The sequence below is a fragment of the Neomonachus schauinslandi genome, chromosome 7, assembly GCF_002201575.2.
Source record: "Neomonachus schauinslandi chromosome 7, ASM220157v2, whole genome shotgun sequence".
Classification (NCBI taxonomy): domain Eukaryota; kingdom Metazoa; phylum Chordata; class Mammalia; order Carnivora; family Phocidae; genus Neomonachus; species Neomonachus schauinslandi.
In genome coordinates this window covers 116,917,985-116,935,966 of record NC_058409.1, presented here as the reverse complement: position 1 = coordinate 116,935,966, position 17,982 = coordinate 116,917,985, and the positions used below count along the sequence as shown (strand labels likewise).

The 17,982-nt window shown below is 39.0% G+C and overlaps 1 protein-coding gene and 1 non-coding gene across 2 annotated transcripts in view; both read left to right on the top strand.

Annotated features, from left to right (window-relative positions):
* Window positions 1-17,982, top strand: part of NNT (nicotinamide nucleotide transhydrogenase) — an 89,828-nt gene that overhangs the window by 830 nt on the left and 71,016 nt on the right. Inside the window, exons 2-5 of the mRNA XM_044916925.1 lie at window positions 2,830-3,033; window positions 7,351-7,580; window positions 10,138-10,355; window positions 14,408-14,495. Coding sequence (XP_044772860.1) covers window positions 2,883-3,033; window positions 7,351-7,580; window positions 10,138-10,355; window positions 14,408-14,495 — 687 coding nt within the window. The 5' untranslated portion in view covers window positions 2,830-2,882. The remainder of the gene's footprint in view (window positions 1-2,829; window positions 3,034-7,350; window positions 7,581-10,137; window positions 10,356-14,407; window positions 14,496-17,982) is intronic.
* Window positions 9,328-9,453, top strand: LOC123325437. The gene has a single exon (XR_006540441.1). It is a non-coding gene; the product is annotated as a small nucleolar RNA SNORA33 (small nucleolar RNA).

Genomic DNA, 17,982 nt, shown 5'->3' with positions numbered 1-17,982 from the left:
AAGGACACAGCTAATAAATTACAGAATGGGGGCTTACAACCCACAGGTCACCTTGTTAGCCTCTAGGCTGCCCTCTCTCCCTGCCCTCAAGAATTTTAGTACCTACTGGGGAGAAAGTTATCCGAATAACTTACATTACAGTGCTGTATCAATGATATACTAATTATTTTTTTTTCAATTTTGAGTTATAAAGCTTTCCCCCATTGCTTCAAAGTCATAGAAACACATGGATAATAAAATAGAGGGCTTTTTAAGTGAAGAGAGGGACAGATGTGACAATTAGGCTAGTATTCTATGTTTGATATAAACAAGTACCTGTCTGTGATAACACGGTTTCAAATATTCTCCCAATATCTTTCAGGGTCATTTGTATTTGATTTAGGCTTAGTGGTAGGGACCATTCTTGCCAATAAACTACTTTCTGATCACTGTCCTGTATGTTCATAACTTGAAGTAAGTGGAATTTTTTGGCAAGATCGGCCTCTGAAGGCCTTGGCCTTAACTGATGCTTGATGCCAGGGATCTATTCAACATCAAATTCCCATTTTCTAAGTAGGCAGGACAGTTTTTCCAGATTTTATGAAATAGGACTTCAGCTTTAAAGCACTGTAAAATCTCATAAAAGTTTTAGAGCCTAATGGGGTCTAACAAACGAGCTTTCCTATGCTTTTATAGATGAGCAGACTGAGATGCAGAGAGATTCAGGGAGTGAGCGGCAGACTTAGACAACACAGAGGCTCTCTTATAGCTAGCTTTGTTCTTTCCCTGATGAGGTCTGGGTAAACCTCATCAGCCCCACGAGAATGGTGGTTGTTGGGGAGGTGGGATGATCCAAGAAGAGAAACTAGGGTAAGTGGGGAGGTTGGGATAAGACTAGGTCATTGGTCGGGGTGCCTGGGTGGCTCAGTCGGTTAAGCGTCTGCCTTCGGCTCAGGTCATGATCCCAGGGTCCTGGGATCGAGCCCCACATCGGGCTCCATGCTCAGTGGGGAGCCTGCTTCTCCCTCTCCCTCTGCTTGCCACTCCCCCCCGCTTGTTCTCTCTCTTTCTGTGTGTGTCAAATAAATAATAATCTTAAAAAAAAAAAAGACTAGGTCATTGGTAATGGTAGGACAAATCTCCCTCAAGGCAAGAATTTTTTATATCTTTGTATCTTTTATATATCTCTGTTTCTCCCTTGTTCTTGGCATAGATTCTGTGAATGTTTTGAATTCGGGGCTGGATTTCAAACTGTTGCTCTCCATTCTCAGCCATGACTAACCCTAGAAGTGACCCATGAATAAATGAGGAGAATATTTATGGGACTCAGGAATGCTTGGGATTGAAATGAAATGACATGTGGAAACACTGAAAATATAAAACCTATTCAAGTGCAAAACATTGTTCAGATACATTTCTGATTGCATGCCTGAACCCATCTTGCATGCTTCCGCTTCTTTAGCTTTTTTCACATTACGCTCTCCATCTCAAATGTGTTTCTTTTCTTTTTTCTGAGCCCTGTAGGAATACATAATCTCCTTCTTTGATCCCTCAAAGAACTTTGGACTTGCCTTACTCTGCTTTGTAGTGTTATTACTTGTTGACTTTTCTTATCTCAAAGTGTGTCACCTATTCCAGTTTGATTCTACAGATGCTTCTAACGGCTGTGCCTCTGACTCAGCCCTCTATACGTGTTTGTTGAATTAAAGGGCATTTTAAGAATAAGCACCATCTGGATTAAGGATTTCCATTCCCAGTGTGGCTTTCTGGTATTTGTAAGAAGTTGCTTCAGGGAGTTGTAACAGCAGTTCTGAGTAAGATAGACCCCTCTTCCTCTGGACGCTGGAAGAATGTTTATGGAGTCTGCTGGGATTGGGTGCTGGACCCCAACAGGGCCCACACGATGGGGCAGAGCTTAAAGCAGTTGGTGGAGTTAGCTGAGCTTGACTGATAGAATTCCAGATCTTCTTCCTGATTTTGAAGGAAAGAAAAGAAGGATGGGGGAACATTGGGAATCAAGGGAATGGTGGGCGTGCCTTCAGTGCAGCCCTGGGGATCTGCCATGCAGAGCAGTGGAGGTAACCACTGAAGCTTAGGTCAATAATAACAAAGGTCAGTGACACTTCATCCGGCCCAGTTAGAGCTGGTAAAGAAGTAGCCACTTGTGAGAACCACTGATGGAAGAGTTCCTAGTTACACCCACACCTACAAGCGCAAACTTATGTGATAATGGCATTTTTCTTTCTTTTTTAAAATTGGTGTCATATCTCACACATGTTTAATTTTTTGAGATGTGCACTTAGCAAACATGCATCTCATGTTCACTCAGTCTCAATTCGGGGGTCTTACAGGATAAGCATCTTGCTGCACTGAATGGGTTGCCAGTGTTTTCTGTACATGGTGGCTAAATAGCTTGCTACTATACGGTTTTATAGACAATTGAAGGGAAATTCAAGGATAACTATGCAATTTTTGCTGTATGTGCAGATTTAGAAGACAACTTTCATGTAAGATGTGATTGGACTCTATAGCAATTTTCTTTTTCAGCTTTCTAGCTACATTAAGGATCAATTAGACTTAGGTGATCAAGGCTTAGAATTGAATAGTGGGTTTATAACCACAATTTAAGTGGGAAAATGGATTTCAAGTTTTACATATCTGAGTCGGAAACAAAGTTTTGAAGCATCTTCTGTAAGTAAAGGGCTTGGCAAATAAATTCATTGTAGATGTCCACATAAAACTTTATATTACAAGCTCTTTGAATTAGTATTTTTAAAAAATGTTTTTGATGTTCAAATGACAAAGTATGTTTTTCTTAGCACATAAATACTTTATTTTCTTTCGTTTTAGTGATTTACCCTCAAGGAAATTTGGGATTCAGAAAGTTGGGAGCTCATACAAACATGGCGAATCTACTGAAAACCGTGGTGACTGGCTGTTCGTGTCCTTTACTTAGCAATTTGGGGTCCTGTAAGGTTATACCTGGGAAGAAGGATTTTTTACGAACATTTCATACTCATCAGGCTCTTTGGTGTAAAGCTCCTGTAAAACCAGGTAAAGTCTCACGTCAATGGATGTAAGTCAAACCTTCAAGTCGTAGGAGCTAACAGATCTCCTGATGATTGATAAAAGGAAAAGTCATGCAGTGTTACAGCCTGGTGTTTGTGAGTCATCATTTTGCATTAAAAAAAGAACCCTAAGGAGTGCTTTTTAAAAATATTTTCCATGTATAGAAGTTCCTGATTGTCAGTGCTAATAGAGAAGAGAAGAAAATAGAAAAAGAGAGAAAAAGAGAAATGATAAACCAGTTGAGTTGTACCCAGGAAACTATTGCTCAGAGTAACCATTTCTCCCAGCAGCTCTTCCTCTTTCCTTGTCTGTATGGAGGAATTGTAACATACATGGCTCATCTCTGCTCAAGAATTAGCAACTAAGTATATGAATTAATCTGAAGTAGTGCTTCTTGATTTAGTGAATGGCAACTTCATCTCAGTTGCTTAGGTCAGAAACCTTGGAGTCTTCCTAGATCTTCACAGTAGGTACGGTTCAGCCCTACCTTGTATCCGGAGTCTGTTCTTCTCACCATCACTGCTGTTATCTTCCTGTTCCATGCCACCATCATCTGTCACGGGGCCACCATCATCTGTCACGGGACTGTTGTGCTCGTCTTCTAAATGTGCTCTATGCTTTCTGCCTCTGCTCCTGCTACAGTCTGTTCTATACATGACAGCATCATCTTTTAAAAATGCAAGATCATGTACTTTTCTATTCAGAATTTGCCACAGTGTCTTAGCCCATGCAGAGTTAAGAGCTGAAGTCTTTCGGTAGCCTACAAGGCCTTCCCTGCTAGGATCCCCATGCTTCTGTTCTAGTGTGCAGGCCAAAAGGAGAAGCTAAATAAGGGCTTTCTAAGCTGAGTGAGATCCCTTTATGCACTTTGCACAAAGACCCTCCTAGGACTGTCTATACCTCATGGGCCAAAACTCAGATAGGTGGCCATTATGTGGTTATAAGGGAGACTTGGACATAAAAGAGGTCCTTTGTTCTAGATGGCGACATATTCCATTAAAATCGGCATTCTGTAACTAAGGTGGAAGAACAGGATGGACATTTGGTGGGGGGCAACCTAAAGTTTTTGCCACATAGAATAATGCCCTTCTTTTTACGTTTGTAGGACTCTGTGCATTCAGGATCCCGACACCGCTATGCTTTTTGAGTTCTTATGTCTGTCTTTCATAGAATTCACAGCCTCTTTTCTTGTTCTCACATGACAAGTGACTGTTGGCCAGGTACCTGCCCCTGAGAGTCCTCAACTTTATCTTCAGATTTTTATTTTAGGTGTTCTAGAAAGCCAGATGATCCAAGCGTGATAAAATTGTGTATAAGATAGAAGTAAGTAACTGCATTGAGGACGTGAGAATTGTCCTTGTGACTAAAGGCTGGACATCAAGATCTCTATATTGACTATGCAGGAGACTTTTGTTTATTCAATTTCTGGCTCTTGACTATTTCCTAGATAATCATTTTTTATATCTAAAAGATAATGATTCTATTTAAAATGTATAACACCACAATTTCATTACCACATTGAGAAGCATGAAAAGTAATCCAGTTAGTATTCATATTTTAAAAAAGTGTTTTTTTACGGTTGCCTTATCCAAGTAATGATCCAAACAGGATCCACATGTTGTATTTGCTTGCTACATCCCTTCTTTTGATCTCTATGTTTCCTTTTTTCTCTTTTTAATTTATTTGTTGAAGAATGTCGTTGTTGCCCTGCAGAATTTCACATTCTAGGTTTGGCTGACTGAATTCCCTTGGTCTTATTAAAACCCAGTTTCTCTGTCCCTTGTATTTTCTGTACCATTTAGCTAGATCTAGAGGCTTGATTAGACTCAGATTTGTTTGTTTGTTTTTTCTTTTTGGTAAGAATACTTCATAGGTGGTGCTGTGTATGATCTATTGCATTACATCAAGAAGATTAATCAGTGAGTTTAGATGTTGTTGGTATCCATCTATTAGGAAGCTCCCATCACTGTTTCACTCAAAGGCTATAAAGACGTTTAATGATCATTAACTAAATCCATGGTTTTATGGGGGTTTTTAAAATGGTGATACTCTATCATTTTATCTTCATTTATGAGCTAGAATTTTTCTGTAAAGAGAAACTTTCCCTCTATTATTTAGTTACCCTGAGGTTGTGGTGCCAAGGTGGGATAAATGCTTGATTCTGTCCCATTATTTACTAGTTTTGGTAATAATGTCTTGGTTCCCTTAAGTATTAGTTTTCTATTTCTGCTGTAACGTGATCACAAATATATGGGTTTCATACAACACAGATTTATTGTCTTGCACTCCTGGAGGCCAAAGTCTGGAATGGCTCTCACTAGGTTTATATGAAGGTATTGGTGGGGCTGTATTCCTTCTGGAGGCTTTAGGGGAGGTCTTTTTCCTTACCTTGTCCAGCTTTTGGCTTGCGTTCTTTGGCTCGTGGCCCCCACTTCCGTCTTCATAGCCAGCAGCATAGTATCTTCACATTACTATTTGACTCTGACTCTTCTGCCTTCTTTTTCCACAGTTAAGGACCCTTGTGAGTGCATTGGGACCACCCAGATAATCCAGGATAATCTCCTTATTTCAGGGTCATTTGATTAGCAACCTTAATTCCATCTGCTCCCCTAATTCTCCTTTGCTGTGTATCCTAACATATTCACAGGTTCTGAGGATTAGAATGTGGATATCTTTGGGAGACCAAAGACTAGTTGACTAGTGAAGCTTTTAAAAAAATATTTTTGAGTATCATAACTAACTCACTTGGATGTGTTTTATTACATTGCAATTAATTATTCTCTTTCATGCTCAGATTGTTTCCTATTTGGCCAAGTGGATGCCCTTTCAGGTTGGCTCCTAAATCTGTTTGATGGGACTTCATTTGTCTTTGGTAGCTTCCTTGGCTTATGGTATATAGGGCCTAGGTAATTTGAGATTGTCAGATAAGTAAACCCGAAATGTATATGTTATTTAACTTTGCACATCAATCCAAAATATTTTCCCTCTTTCTATTATTTTCCTCCCTCTTCTTCAAGTAGAGGGTAAGATTCAGCGTATGTTTGCCTTTGGTTTACTATCAGTTATTACCGTTTATCGAGTATGGGGTCTAAGACTGTGATCAAGTGGTGGTATTTTTAGGTTGACTTCATTTCCCTGAGGCCTCACTCACTTAATGATTATTGTTATTCTGTGGAGATAATTTAATTTTTTTATTATGTATATCTAGAGTTTAGGTTGTTAGAGTAGATTTCCTAAGCTTTAGTAAAACATATAAAAGCAGATCTTTATTTAAAAAAATCTATTTATGCCCTCATGTTGAGTAAAACAGAAGAAACTAATGTACTGTAGTTAAAGCTGTTCAGAACCATCTATAAATACTTTATATATATCATGCAGGCTCTTTTGGGTTGCAAGGAATAGGATCCCATCAGGCTATATTTTGTGATGAGGGTTTATTGTATGTGATCTTGGGAAGTACGGAAGCCCAGGAAACTCTTCATTTACTTCTTGGAAAAGTGGAATGTTCTTCTGAATGTCATAGCTGTGGCTCATCTTCCCTCTTTGTATCTCCCTCCTGATGTTTCTACTACTATGGCTGTGTACCTCCCTTTGATTACCTCATGGTTGCTTACAAATAGCTTCTGTACCATTTACTCCCTTGTCCTTTTCTGTGGGTCACAGACTCCCTGAAAAAGAACCCGAATGGGTTGGGTCATCACTGGCCAACATAGAGTGTCCTCAGGTAGTTCCTGTGTAAGCCACGCCAGAGGTTGTCTGGCCTGTAGACTATTATCTTTGACCCAGCTGTTGATCCCTGGTCTAATCAGTGGGGGCCAAGAATGTAGGGTCTCAGGATACAACCTTGGAAATCTATGAGGAATTGCATTGGTCAAATTGCCAGGAAGGAAACTCCTGAGTGTGGCAGGCCACCAAAGTGTCTAGTATAGGCTTGTTCTTCAAAACAGCAGATTACTTCTGTCTTCCTTAAAGGTAAGGACAAGGAGACCATAAATCCCAGAGGGTTAGTTTGAAGAGTGGAATTTGCTTGTTGAATGATCTCTTACAACCCATTTTTTCCCCCTAAGGATAAACTAATCTAGTCATGTGATTTGAAGAGAACCATTTGGTTAAATGAAATATTTGGAATTTTCAGGAGAGTGGGCAAAAATATGTCCCATGATCGATCAAAAAACTCAATTATGATTATGAAGCAGGAATATTATTTTGAGCAGCAACTTGTATGTGTGGTATATTTTGAACAGACTGCCTATTTTTGTTTTTATGTTGTTGTATTTTACTAATTTTTTTTTGCCTTTGTAGGAATTCCATATAAACAACTGACTGTTGGTGTCCCCAAGGAGATTTTCCAAAATGAGAAGCGGGTGGCATTGTCTCCTGCTGGGGTTCAGGCCTTGGTCAAGCAGGGTTTCAGTGTTGTCGTGGAATCAGGTGCTGGTGAAGCTTCCAAGTTTTCTGATGATCACTACAAAGCAGCAGGTGCCCAGATCCAAGGGGTGAAGGAAGTGCTGGCTTCTGATTTGGTGGTCAAAGTAATTATTCCTTTCCCCCCTCATTTATGGCATGCCGACGTTTAAAAAACTTTTCATAGGAAAATTAAACTGTTGTTATGTCTCTTCATATTTTCAAACAATGTCTTTCCTTAGAGAAATGCTTGTATGTTGTGAATATTCTTCATATTCCAATAGAACTTTTATCAGGCAATGTGATCCATGTTTATCCATGAGGGGAGAAAGTGATCTTCCTTTTTACGTTTGTCATATGGAAATTCCCTTCTTATTGGCTAGGGAGAATTTGCACTTCCTGGTTCATATATATCCAAAATACCTACAGGTGAGTATTCAAGTGCTACTAGAATAGAACAAAAGGCATGGAATTCCTCCTGGGACTGAATATACCGTGATCTTCTGATACATAGAAGGAACAGTGATGTAGCTGTGATCTTCTGATACATAGAAGGAAGAGTGATGTATCTGACATAACTGCTATTTCTAGAGAGGGCAGGGCTGCCCTGGAGAAAGCAAGAGGGGCCTGAGTGGAGAGTAGCCTTACCTACTTTAATAAAAGGTCTTAATATACAATGGCAATCTATGTGCTGAAGAACTTTAGATGTAAAATCTGAAGCAAGAAAAATCATATAGAGAAAGGAAGAGATTGCATCACAAGTCTAGCAGAGATAATTACTAGAGGGGAGCATTAACTTAAATCCTAAGCATTCTGCAACCAAGACAAGGAAGGAAATAGGGCTTGTAGAAGCTTGATCATTAGCCTGAAAGAAGCTCCTTTCTTTTTCAGGAAATACCAGCTTTGTGTGTGTGTGTGTGTGTGTTTGTATATTAATTTCTAAGGTGAATCAATCACATAATTGCCTTTTTTTTTTTTTGCATAAACTCTACTGAATAAGTTGGGTAGGGTTTTAGTGATTTTTGCAGAAGACAAAATTTTTTGCTATAGATGTTAATAGTAAAATTTATGGTATGTAGGTAAGTTGTAATTCAACTCAAGCTTTTAGAGCGTTCAGGTTTACAGATACTTGGTGATATAACTTAGTATAGTAAAAGAGCTTAGGTACAAAAATAAGTATAATCCATTCCAATATATGCTCTAGGGATCAAAAACTTTTGAGATGTCCCGCAGTAAAGGGTTGGTAGGGTACACATAAGTTTTGGAAATGCTTTGTGTTCCTATTAGAGATTCACAGTGTATATGAGCATGTTAAAAGCACTGAGAAATCCTACAATATAGAAACTTATATAACTTTACACTTGCATTAATAAACTGCTTGGCTCTGGGACCTAATTTCTGAGTCAAGCCTGTTAATATCTTGAGCAACTAGGGATCCAGAAAGCACATTGAGGGAGACATCCTATTGACTTAAATCACTCAGATGCCAACAGTTTCAGCTGAGATTTGATAGGGGCCAGTAGAATTAATTCAAAGTTGTCCTCTAATTTTTACTAAATCTATATTATAGATTCTCACTGAGGAAAAATAGACCTTGCCAGAGAGTCTTAATTATAAAATCACATGAATCACCAGAGCAGCAACTGACATGGGAGTAACAAATAAAGTGTCTCATAGGTAAATTGAGATGAAATGCTGTGGAATGAAAATATTGACCCAGTGTTTGTGTTTCTGTTTCCTTTTAAAACTTAAGTCCCTGAGCTATTGCTTTCTGGGCTTACTTGCCTAAGAGCGCTATTGCGAAATAAGAGCTAATGAAAGGATACATGTTAATTGAAGATTGATTTTTAAACTTGGATATAAAACACATTTTAAAAGCCAGCCAATGAATCTGCTTACCTGAATGCCTGCAGGAACTTAGGAAAAGCTGGTGATAGTAAAGCCATGTTCCGAGCCTTAAAGACATTGAAGTCGTTAAGGTTCCTGAAAATGGCTGTAAGAAATTAAAATAACATCGCTTCTTGGCCTTTTGGCTAAGATCAAGTGAAATTAAAAAAACAAAACAAAAGCCACATTTTAAAATGTGGGATTAAAAAAAAATTGGCTTCGAAATGTGGACATTTGAAACTTTCAAACATATGGTGTGTGCGTTCATTGACTTATTTGATACTTCTTCCTGGAACAAAATTATATTATAGCTTTTTACTTAAGCCCAATTCAGCAAGCCTACTAGTTTGAATTGTGCTCATCTAGAAATATTCGGCTGGAATTTTAAGGTGACATAGATCTATACATATGACAATGGAGAGTTTAGGTTAAAATGTTCTTAACTTTTTGCCACTCCAAATGTTTGTGCTTGCCAAAATTTGCAAGAATTGAATCTTTGAACACACGACAAAAACTCCCTGCCCGTTTATTCTAATATCTCTTAATCTTACCAGAATAAAAGCTCAGATATGTAAATAATGTACTCAGAACAGTTTGTAGGTCATCAATCAGGGGACAGATGGCAAAGATCTTTGTGTTCCTTGCCTTGTTTAGGAATTTAGTCAGAAATTTATTGCTGAAAGATTACTTCTGGAGTGTTATTTCAATCATTGCATATTATTTAAATTGTCCTGTTTACTTAAAAATATGATTAAGATATTTACATTTTTAATCAGTGACGTGACTTTTTTCCCTCAGGTGCGAGCCCCCATGGTTAATCCAACTTTAGGTGTTCATGAAGCCGACCTTTTAAAGACATCGGGAACACTGATTAGCTTTATTTACCCAGCCCAAAATCCAGACTTGCTAAATAAACTTTCTAAAAGAAAAACTACAGTTTTGGCAATGGACCAGGTTCCAAGAGTCACAATTGCTCAGGGATATGACGCGCTAAGCTCCATGGCCAACATTGCTGGGTATGTTGATTCTTTTCCATCTGAGTTGAACAAAAGCACAGTGGTACTCTAGAAACATGCTCATTATAGCTCTTCTCTCTTACAGGGATTTTACTCGTAATAATTGTTGGAGATTGCAGCTTTTTGAGAGTTTGCTTATTTTTTTATTTTATTTTATTTTTTAAAGATTTTATATATTTACTTAGAGAGAGAGAGCACAGGTAGGCAGAGCAGCAGACAGAGGGAGAGGGAGAAGCAGGCCCCCTGCTGAGCAGAGACCCCCCCCCCGGAATGCGGGGCTCGATTCCAGGACCCCGGGATCATGACCTGAGCCGAAGGCAGATGCTTAACCAATTGAGCCACACAGGCGCCCCGAGAGTTTGCTTATTTTTTAAGGCTCATTTTATTATTTCACAGTTATAGGAAATGACTCTTCATATTGCAGTCTGCTTTATATCCTTTTTTAGTCTTCATAGGTAGAAGCCTTATTTCCTTTCACCAGAGCAAATGATTGTGAAATTATTTGTATGAGGAATAGACTCTCTTCTGTATATGTGTGGATATATGTGTATATATGTATATATTAGGTTGAAATGGCTGTTTTTTTCAAGTTTTATTGAGATATGACTGACTTATAACATTGTATAAGTTTAAGGTATAAACATAATGATTTGATATATCAATATATTGTGAAATGATTATCACAGTGAGTTTAGTTAACATAAATTGCTGTTTTTATAGGTAAAAGATGGTTGGATATTGGCAGTTTCATATGGTTCAACCTAACGTATATATATATTAACATTTACCATTTTAATTAGGTTTTGCTTAGGTAAATTCATAAAATATTTAATGAATAGGGAAAATGTCTGGACTTGAGGAAGTTTCATCTGGTGTCAAACCCCATATTGCTAACTGAGGGCTAACTATGTCCTCTTATCTTTGCCCGCCACTCACGCATTCCCAGGGTACTGGTTGGAGTGCTTTGTTGAGAGGAGACTAAGGTGCATTCTGCTCAGAAGAATGTGGCTCAGGCTGAGTAATCGTGGCTGCCCTGGGAAGGGGTGGGAGTAGCTGTATGAGTGCAGCGTATTGCCGACTCTGCCTAGAGAGTGGGAGAAATCTGAAAATAGATGATGCTTATGAAATCAACTCCTCTAAGAGACTAGTTGAATTAGATTTTAAGCATGAAAACCATTGGTAGTGACAATTTGCTAGTATGAATGGGGCACCAACAGATGAAAATGGTTAAATAGTGCTTGAAAGAGAGCCTAACTTGAATAAAGCCTTTTACGGCCTGACACATGAACTGGAGGTTCATGTTCATGAAGGTTTTCTTAGGTTTTATATCTTAGGTGTAGCATATCAAATAGGCCAATAGAGCAAATGGATTCTACTTTGGGTTTCAACTGTTTGTTTTTGATAGAAAAGCAGAAAACAAAATGGACAAGTTAAAAACACATTTTGTTATCCTTACTATAATATGGCAAATGGTTGATTTGGAAGACATTTTTTGTGATATAAAGTATACACCAAAGGACAAAATTTTTGCCATATTATTTAGTTTGTAGAAAAGTTACATTATGTATTATGGGACTAAAATTTTTCTATAGAAGATGTACAATATAATCTTTTAAGAGTGTTGTTGATTTTGTCTTGTGAAATGCATATATATGAAAGGTTATCAAAGTCAGTGGCTCTAGATCAGTGTTTTTTTTTTTTTTTTTTAAGATTTTATTTATTTATTTGACAGAGAGAGACACAGCGAGAGAGGGAACACAAGCAGAGGGAGTGGGAGAGGGAGAAGCAGGCTCCCCGCGGAGCAGGGAGCCCGATGTGGGACTCGATCCCAGGACCCTGGGATCATGACCTGAGCCGAAGGCAGTCGCTTAATCGACTGAGCCACCCAGGCACCCCTAGATCAGTGGTTTTTAACTGTAGAATCTTTTGAGCAAATGAAATATTATGAGGCAATATAAACAAATCCAGTAAGAGCAGAGTGGCCTTGCTTGAATCGAGGGATGGAGGGGTGTCCAGAAACATGTTTATTCTCTACCCTACCTGGAATGGCCCCAGAGCTGGCTGAAATTTGAACATTTGGGGATCCATGGGGCACAATTTAAAGAATTACTGTATTATGTCCTGAGCTGATAATATGCAAAGGGCTTAGAGGTGAATCTTCAAGTATGCTTATCCACACAATATGTGATAAATCATTATCTAACTCAGACACATAACCATGGTACAGTGAAGACATGCTCCTTCCAGTTCATTGATGTTCATTCTGAGCTTTTTTGCTCTCATCAAAAAAAGGGCAAACTGTTATCACTTTTTCCCACCGTCAGCGTTTTCTTATACATTTCCTGTGTGATCCATCTCATTTTTGTTATTTTTTCAGTATAGCAACTGAATCTTTTAAAATACTCCAGTTTCTTACAGTGGCCTTTGAATCTTTATTATGTTTGCTTTTTGAAAATTTCTATCACTTTGATTCAGAAGTAAGACTAACAACATAATCTCTAAAATATTGTTTTCTTGCTGTAATATGATTTAACTTAAAGTAATAGTGGTTACCATTTTATGCTTTTGCATTCATTATTGTATCAAATATTATTTTATAAAAAATAGGATCAGGGAAAGGTTTTATTGTCAGCTAGCAGGTGGATCTTATTACATAGTTGCATTATAATTTTAATTATATGTATGTTACAAGTGAGAATGTGCAGAAGTGCCTTTTAGGTATAAAATGATCTGAAAATCAACTTAGTCTAATATGTTAAGAATATCCTAGTAAAGGGCGCCTGGGTGGCTCAGTCGGTTAAGCGACCGCCTTCGGCTCAGGTCATGATCCCAGGGTCCTGGGATCGAGTCCTGCATCGGGCTCCCTGCTCTGCAGGGAGCCTGCTTCTCCCTCTCCCACTCCCCCTGCTTGTATTCCCTCTCTCGCTGTGTCTCTCTCTGTCAAATAAATAAATAAAATCTTTAAAAAAAAATCCTAGTAAGGAAAGATGGTATATTTTACTAGTTTTTGTTGCACAGAGTGTTTCTTTGGCCAGAAACACTAATATTTACCAAGCATTTATTGTGGCAGGCTTTGTGCTAAGCGCTTTACCTGCATTATTTCATTTAGTCCTTGTAACAACACTAAGAGACAGATGCTCTTTTTGCCCCCACTCTATAGATGAGGAAACCAAGCATTAGAGAATTATAGAAAATTACCCAAGGTCACAAAGCTAGTTAGTGGTAGAATTGGGACCTGTGCTGAGGGCACTCTGCCTCAAAGTCCCATGCTTTCAACCACTGGTGGTCAAAGGAATTGTTTTTCTGAGGTTGGAATTTTATTATGTACAAGTATATAGCTACATCTAATTTCTTTTTCATTTTGAGGTTTTTCCCTGTTATATAAATACTACATCATCATCTAAGAACATTTGGACAGTAGAGTGAAGTAAAACAGAAAGTTTGAAGTATCTGTAATTCCAGCACCCAAGGAAAACCATTGTTAGCATTTTTTTACCCCAACTGATCTTGTGCAATACTCGTTGTGAAGAGGTCAGGGAGCGTCCTGGGTAAGAATGTGCTTCTGGAGGCAGGATGACAGGGTTAGGCTTCTGGTTCTGCCATTTGCGAGCCGAGTGACTAGCAAGTCTCTGCATCTCTCTGTCTCTGTTTACTCATCTACAAAATGATGGTAATAACTGTACCTTTCCACAGGATTGTTATGGAGGTTAAAGGAGTAGGTTTACATGAGACACTAAGAACGGTTTTTGACACGTAGTGGGTACTACAAAATGTTAGCGATTATTCTTTGACTATTAAAGAAAGTTTAATTGGCGGGGGGGTGGGTGGGAAGATGAGTTAGCCTCTTGGTGGGTATTAAAGAGGGCACGTTCTGCATGGAGCACTGGGTGTTATATGCAAACAATGAATCATGGAACACTACATCAAAAACTAATGATGTAATGTGTGGTGATTAATATAACATAATAATAATAAAAGTTTAATTGGTGACTTAGGATAATATATGAGTCTAAGATCTTTCATTTTATGGAAATATTTATTTATTTTTTCAGTTATAAAGCTGTTGTACTAGCATCAAATCATTTCGGACGGTTTTTCACTGGTCAGATCACAGCTGCTGGAAAAGTTCCTCCAGCTAAGGTAGGTAAAACTTTTAATGTTTCTTCATATTATGAATTGATTAAAAGTGAGGGTATGTGTAGTACTAAAATATAGTTATTTTAAAAGTTTTGTTCTGTGTTGACTTCACATTGATAACCCTGTGCGTGTACAGATACACGGTGGAGCCTCGAGGCTGTTTACAATTGCTTGACAAACAAGAATTTTGACGTTTCTGGAAGTTCTAGTTTTTTTCTGTTTTTGACTTACTAACTTGAATTCTTAAAGGGGTTTTGGATAACTCATTCGGGGTAGTGTGTTTATTACTAATTTTTAAAAAAGCTTCAAGATACCATTCAGCAAATTCTCGATTTCCCAGTTGTGACATTTCACTCATAGAAAAGATTGTCTTAGGTTTTTGACTTTTTTTCAAAAATGGGTTAGGAGGAGGGGGGAGGGAAGGGAGGTGGCATAATCTGGGTACTTCGCAGAAGGAAAGCGTGTGGCTTTTTTAATCTAGACTGAAGGCAGAGAGGAGCAGTTGAGCAGTGGCGATGGTTAGGTGAAAGAATAGATTACATTGTAACCCTTCAACACTGCATCCACTAAATGACGATATAAGCACATCGTCTGGGTAGAGGAAATAGGACTGAAGAGTATGTCTGTAGATGCAGGTTTCCTTGGTGCTTCCTGCTCTTAAGTACTTTGTTATACAAACTGAGAACTCATATGACATCAATCTCCTAGAAAAAATGAAAAAAAAAAAGATACTGGCAGCTTTGAGGAATCTAGTGATATACTGCCTTAAGAACAGGCCAGGTGAAGAAAATGGCAAGTGGTTTAAGTGGAGGCCAGAATACATAACAAGGAAATTTAGCAAAAATAACAGCGATGTGATATGTGAAGTGATTGCCTTTTTTTTTTTTTTTGAGTTTATTTATTTATTTAAATCATCTCTACAGCCAACGTGGGGCTTGAACTCATGACTCAGAGACCAAGAGTCACATGCTCTTCCTAACTGAGCCAGCCAGGCGCCCCTGAAGTGATTCTGTTTGACTTCTTTGTCAGGATCATAAGAATAGGTCCGGCACTCATGGTGGCCAGAAGTTGAATGCTGTTTTTAAACTGGCTGAATGCTTTGATGCACTAACCAACTACTCAGTTTTGGTTAGACTCTTTCCTGAAGTATGTGGAAACTGAGAGGAAAGCTGTGAATATATTAGAGATTAAAAAATGAAACAAGGGGTGCCTGGGTGGCTCAGTCAGTTAAGCATCTGTCCTCGGCTCAGGTCATGATCCCAGGGTCCTGGGATTGAGCTCCGTGTCGGGCTCCCTGCTCAGCGGGGAGCCTGCTTCTCCCTCCTGCTCTCCCTCTCTCTCTCTCAAACAAATAAATAAATAAAATCTTTAAAAAAAATACAATAAAAAGTGAAACAAAAGACAAGAGGCTTAAAGAGAGGAGAATCAGTCAGCCTTTAGAAGGTAGAAAAGAGACTGTCTTTACTGAGAATTTATTTTATTATGTTATATTAATCACCATACATTACATCGTTAGTTTTTTACTGAGAATTTAAATTGCAGTTTACAGGACTGTGGTCATGTGTTAGAAATAGTTTTCTGGTATTGAAGAATTAGACACTAGGGGGGCTTATCAATGTAGATTGAATAATATTTTATTTGGGTTTCCTGTAAATATGGAGGGTTCTTGTCTAGAATGAGCTAACAGTCCATCATTTGATGGCTTACCATATGTCAGGCACTGTTCTGGGAGCTGTGGAATCCAGGAAACAAGATCCCTGCCACATGAAACTTACACTCTAGTAGGGACCACAGTGAGGCGATAAATACACAATGAATTATATAATTTTAAACATAAAAGAAATGATGTGATAGTGAGTCAGAGGGGCAAGCTGCTTTTGCTAGGGTGATGGGAAGGCTCCTTCGACATTTGAGCTTAGACCTAAAGGATGGCGAGAAAGGAACCAGGTATTTAGGATTTCAGGCAAAGGGCACAGCATCTATGAAGCATTGAGATGGAAAAGAAAAGTATAAAGGCTATTGGTCTGGAGTGTGGTGAACAAGGTGGAGAGGGATTTGAGTTGGTGGAAGGGTAGGTGGGGGCTGGATGATACTGGGCTTGCTCAGATTCTCTTACAGATGAGGGAAATGCCTGATTCAGGATTGTTTTGGAAAAACCCACTTTTGCTTCTGTGTCTCTACTTTCACATAGAACACTTCTGACACTTTTGCTCATCAAATGTGTGGGGGTTTCTCCACACCAAGCAACTCTGTGACACCAGCAGGGTGCCCTATAACTTAATTCTAATACCATCTCCCTAGAGATAGTGTGAGATCCACAGGTTAAGGGCTCAGTCCCCCAAGATGCCCTCATCTCCCTTCGCACGCCAACTGCCAGTCTAGTTGTTACCTGTTTTTCTGACAGATAGACTATAAATCATTCAGAGATTCCCATGACCCCCTCCCTGGGTTCAGTTAATTTGCTAGAACTGCTCATGGAACTCAGGAAAATAGTTTCCTTACCGTTTAACAGTTTGTTATAGAAAGATATGATAATGGATGTAGATGAACTTCCAGATGGAAGAGATGCCTGAGGCAAGGTATCTGGGAAGGGGCAAGGAGCTCCCACGCCCTCCTTGGACACACCTCTCTCCTTGCACCTCCATGTGTTCACCAGCCTGGAAGCTCTTCAAACCCTGTACTTTTGGGGTTTTAAAAGGAAGTTTCATCACATGGACATCACTGATCACTAACTCCTTTTCCAGCCCTTCTCCTTTCTCTGGAGAATGGGAGGTGGGGCTGAAAATTCTCAGCGGCTATCCACAGACTTTCTGGTGATCAGCTGCCATCCAGGAGCCTACCAAGAGTCAATTTGTTAGAACAAAAGATACTGCTATCACCCTCGAAATTCCAAGGGATTTAGAAACTCTGTGTCATGAACTGGGGTCATAGACCAGGTATTAGGGCAAAAAATGTTCCTAGTGCTCTTCTCACTTAGGAAATTACAAGGGTTCTAGGAGTTCTGTGTCAGGAACTGGGGACAGAGACTAATATATATATATATATTTACTGTTATCTCATGAGGATTTAAAAAAATCGTCTGGAAGTTCTGTGGGAGAATGGTTAGTAGGGGGACTAGTGAAGGCAAGATCTGTTCGGAATTGATTGCAGAAATAGTGCCCTGGGAAGGGAGTGGCAATAGAGATGTGGAGAAGGGGATGGATTTGGGAGATCTTTGAGGGTTGACACCAAGAGTACTTGCTAATGGATTGGAGGTGGAAACGTGTGCAAAGAGAAGCCTCAAGATGACCTTCCTGTTTTGGCTTGAACAGTTGTGTGCACAATGAGTGCCCTTAAAGGAGATGGGGAGGCTAAGCGAAGGAACAGGTTAAATGACAGGAAATCAAGAAAATCCCTTTTTTTTCTTAAGATTTTATTTATTTATTTATTCAGAGTGTGAGCGAGGAGAGGGGCAGAGGGAGAGAGAATCTCAAGCAGACTCCGTGCTGAG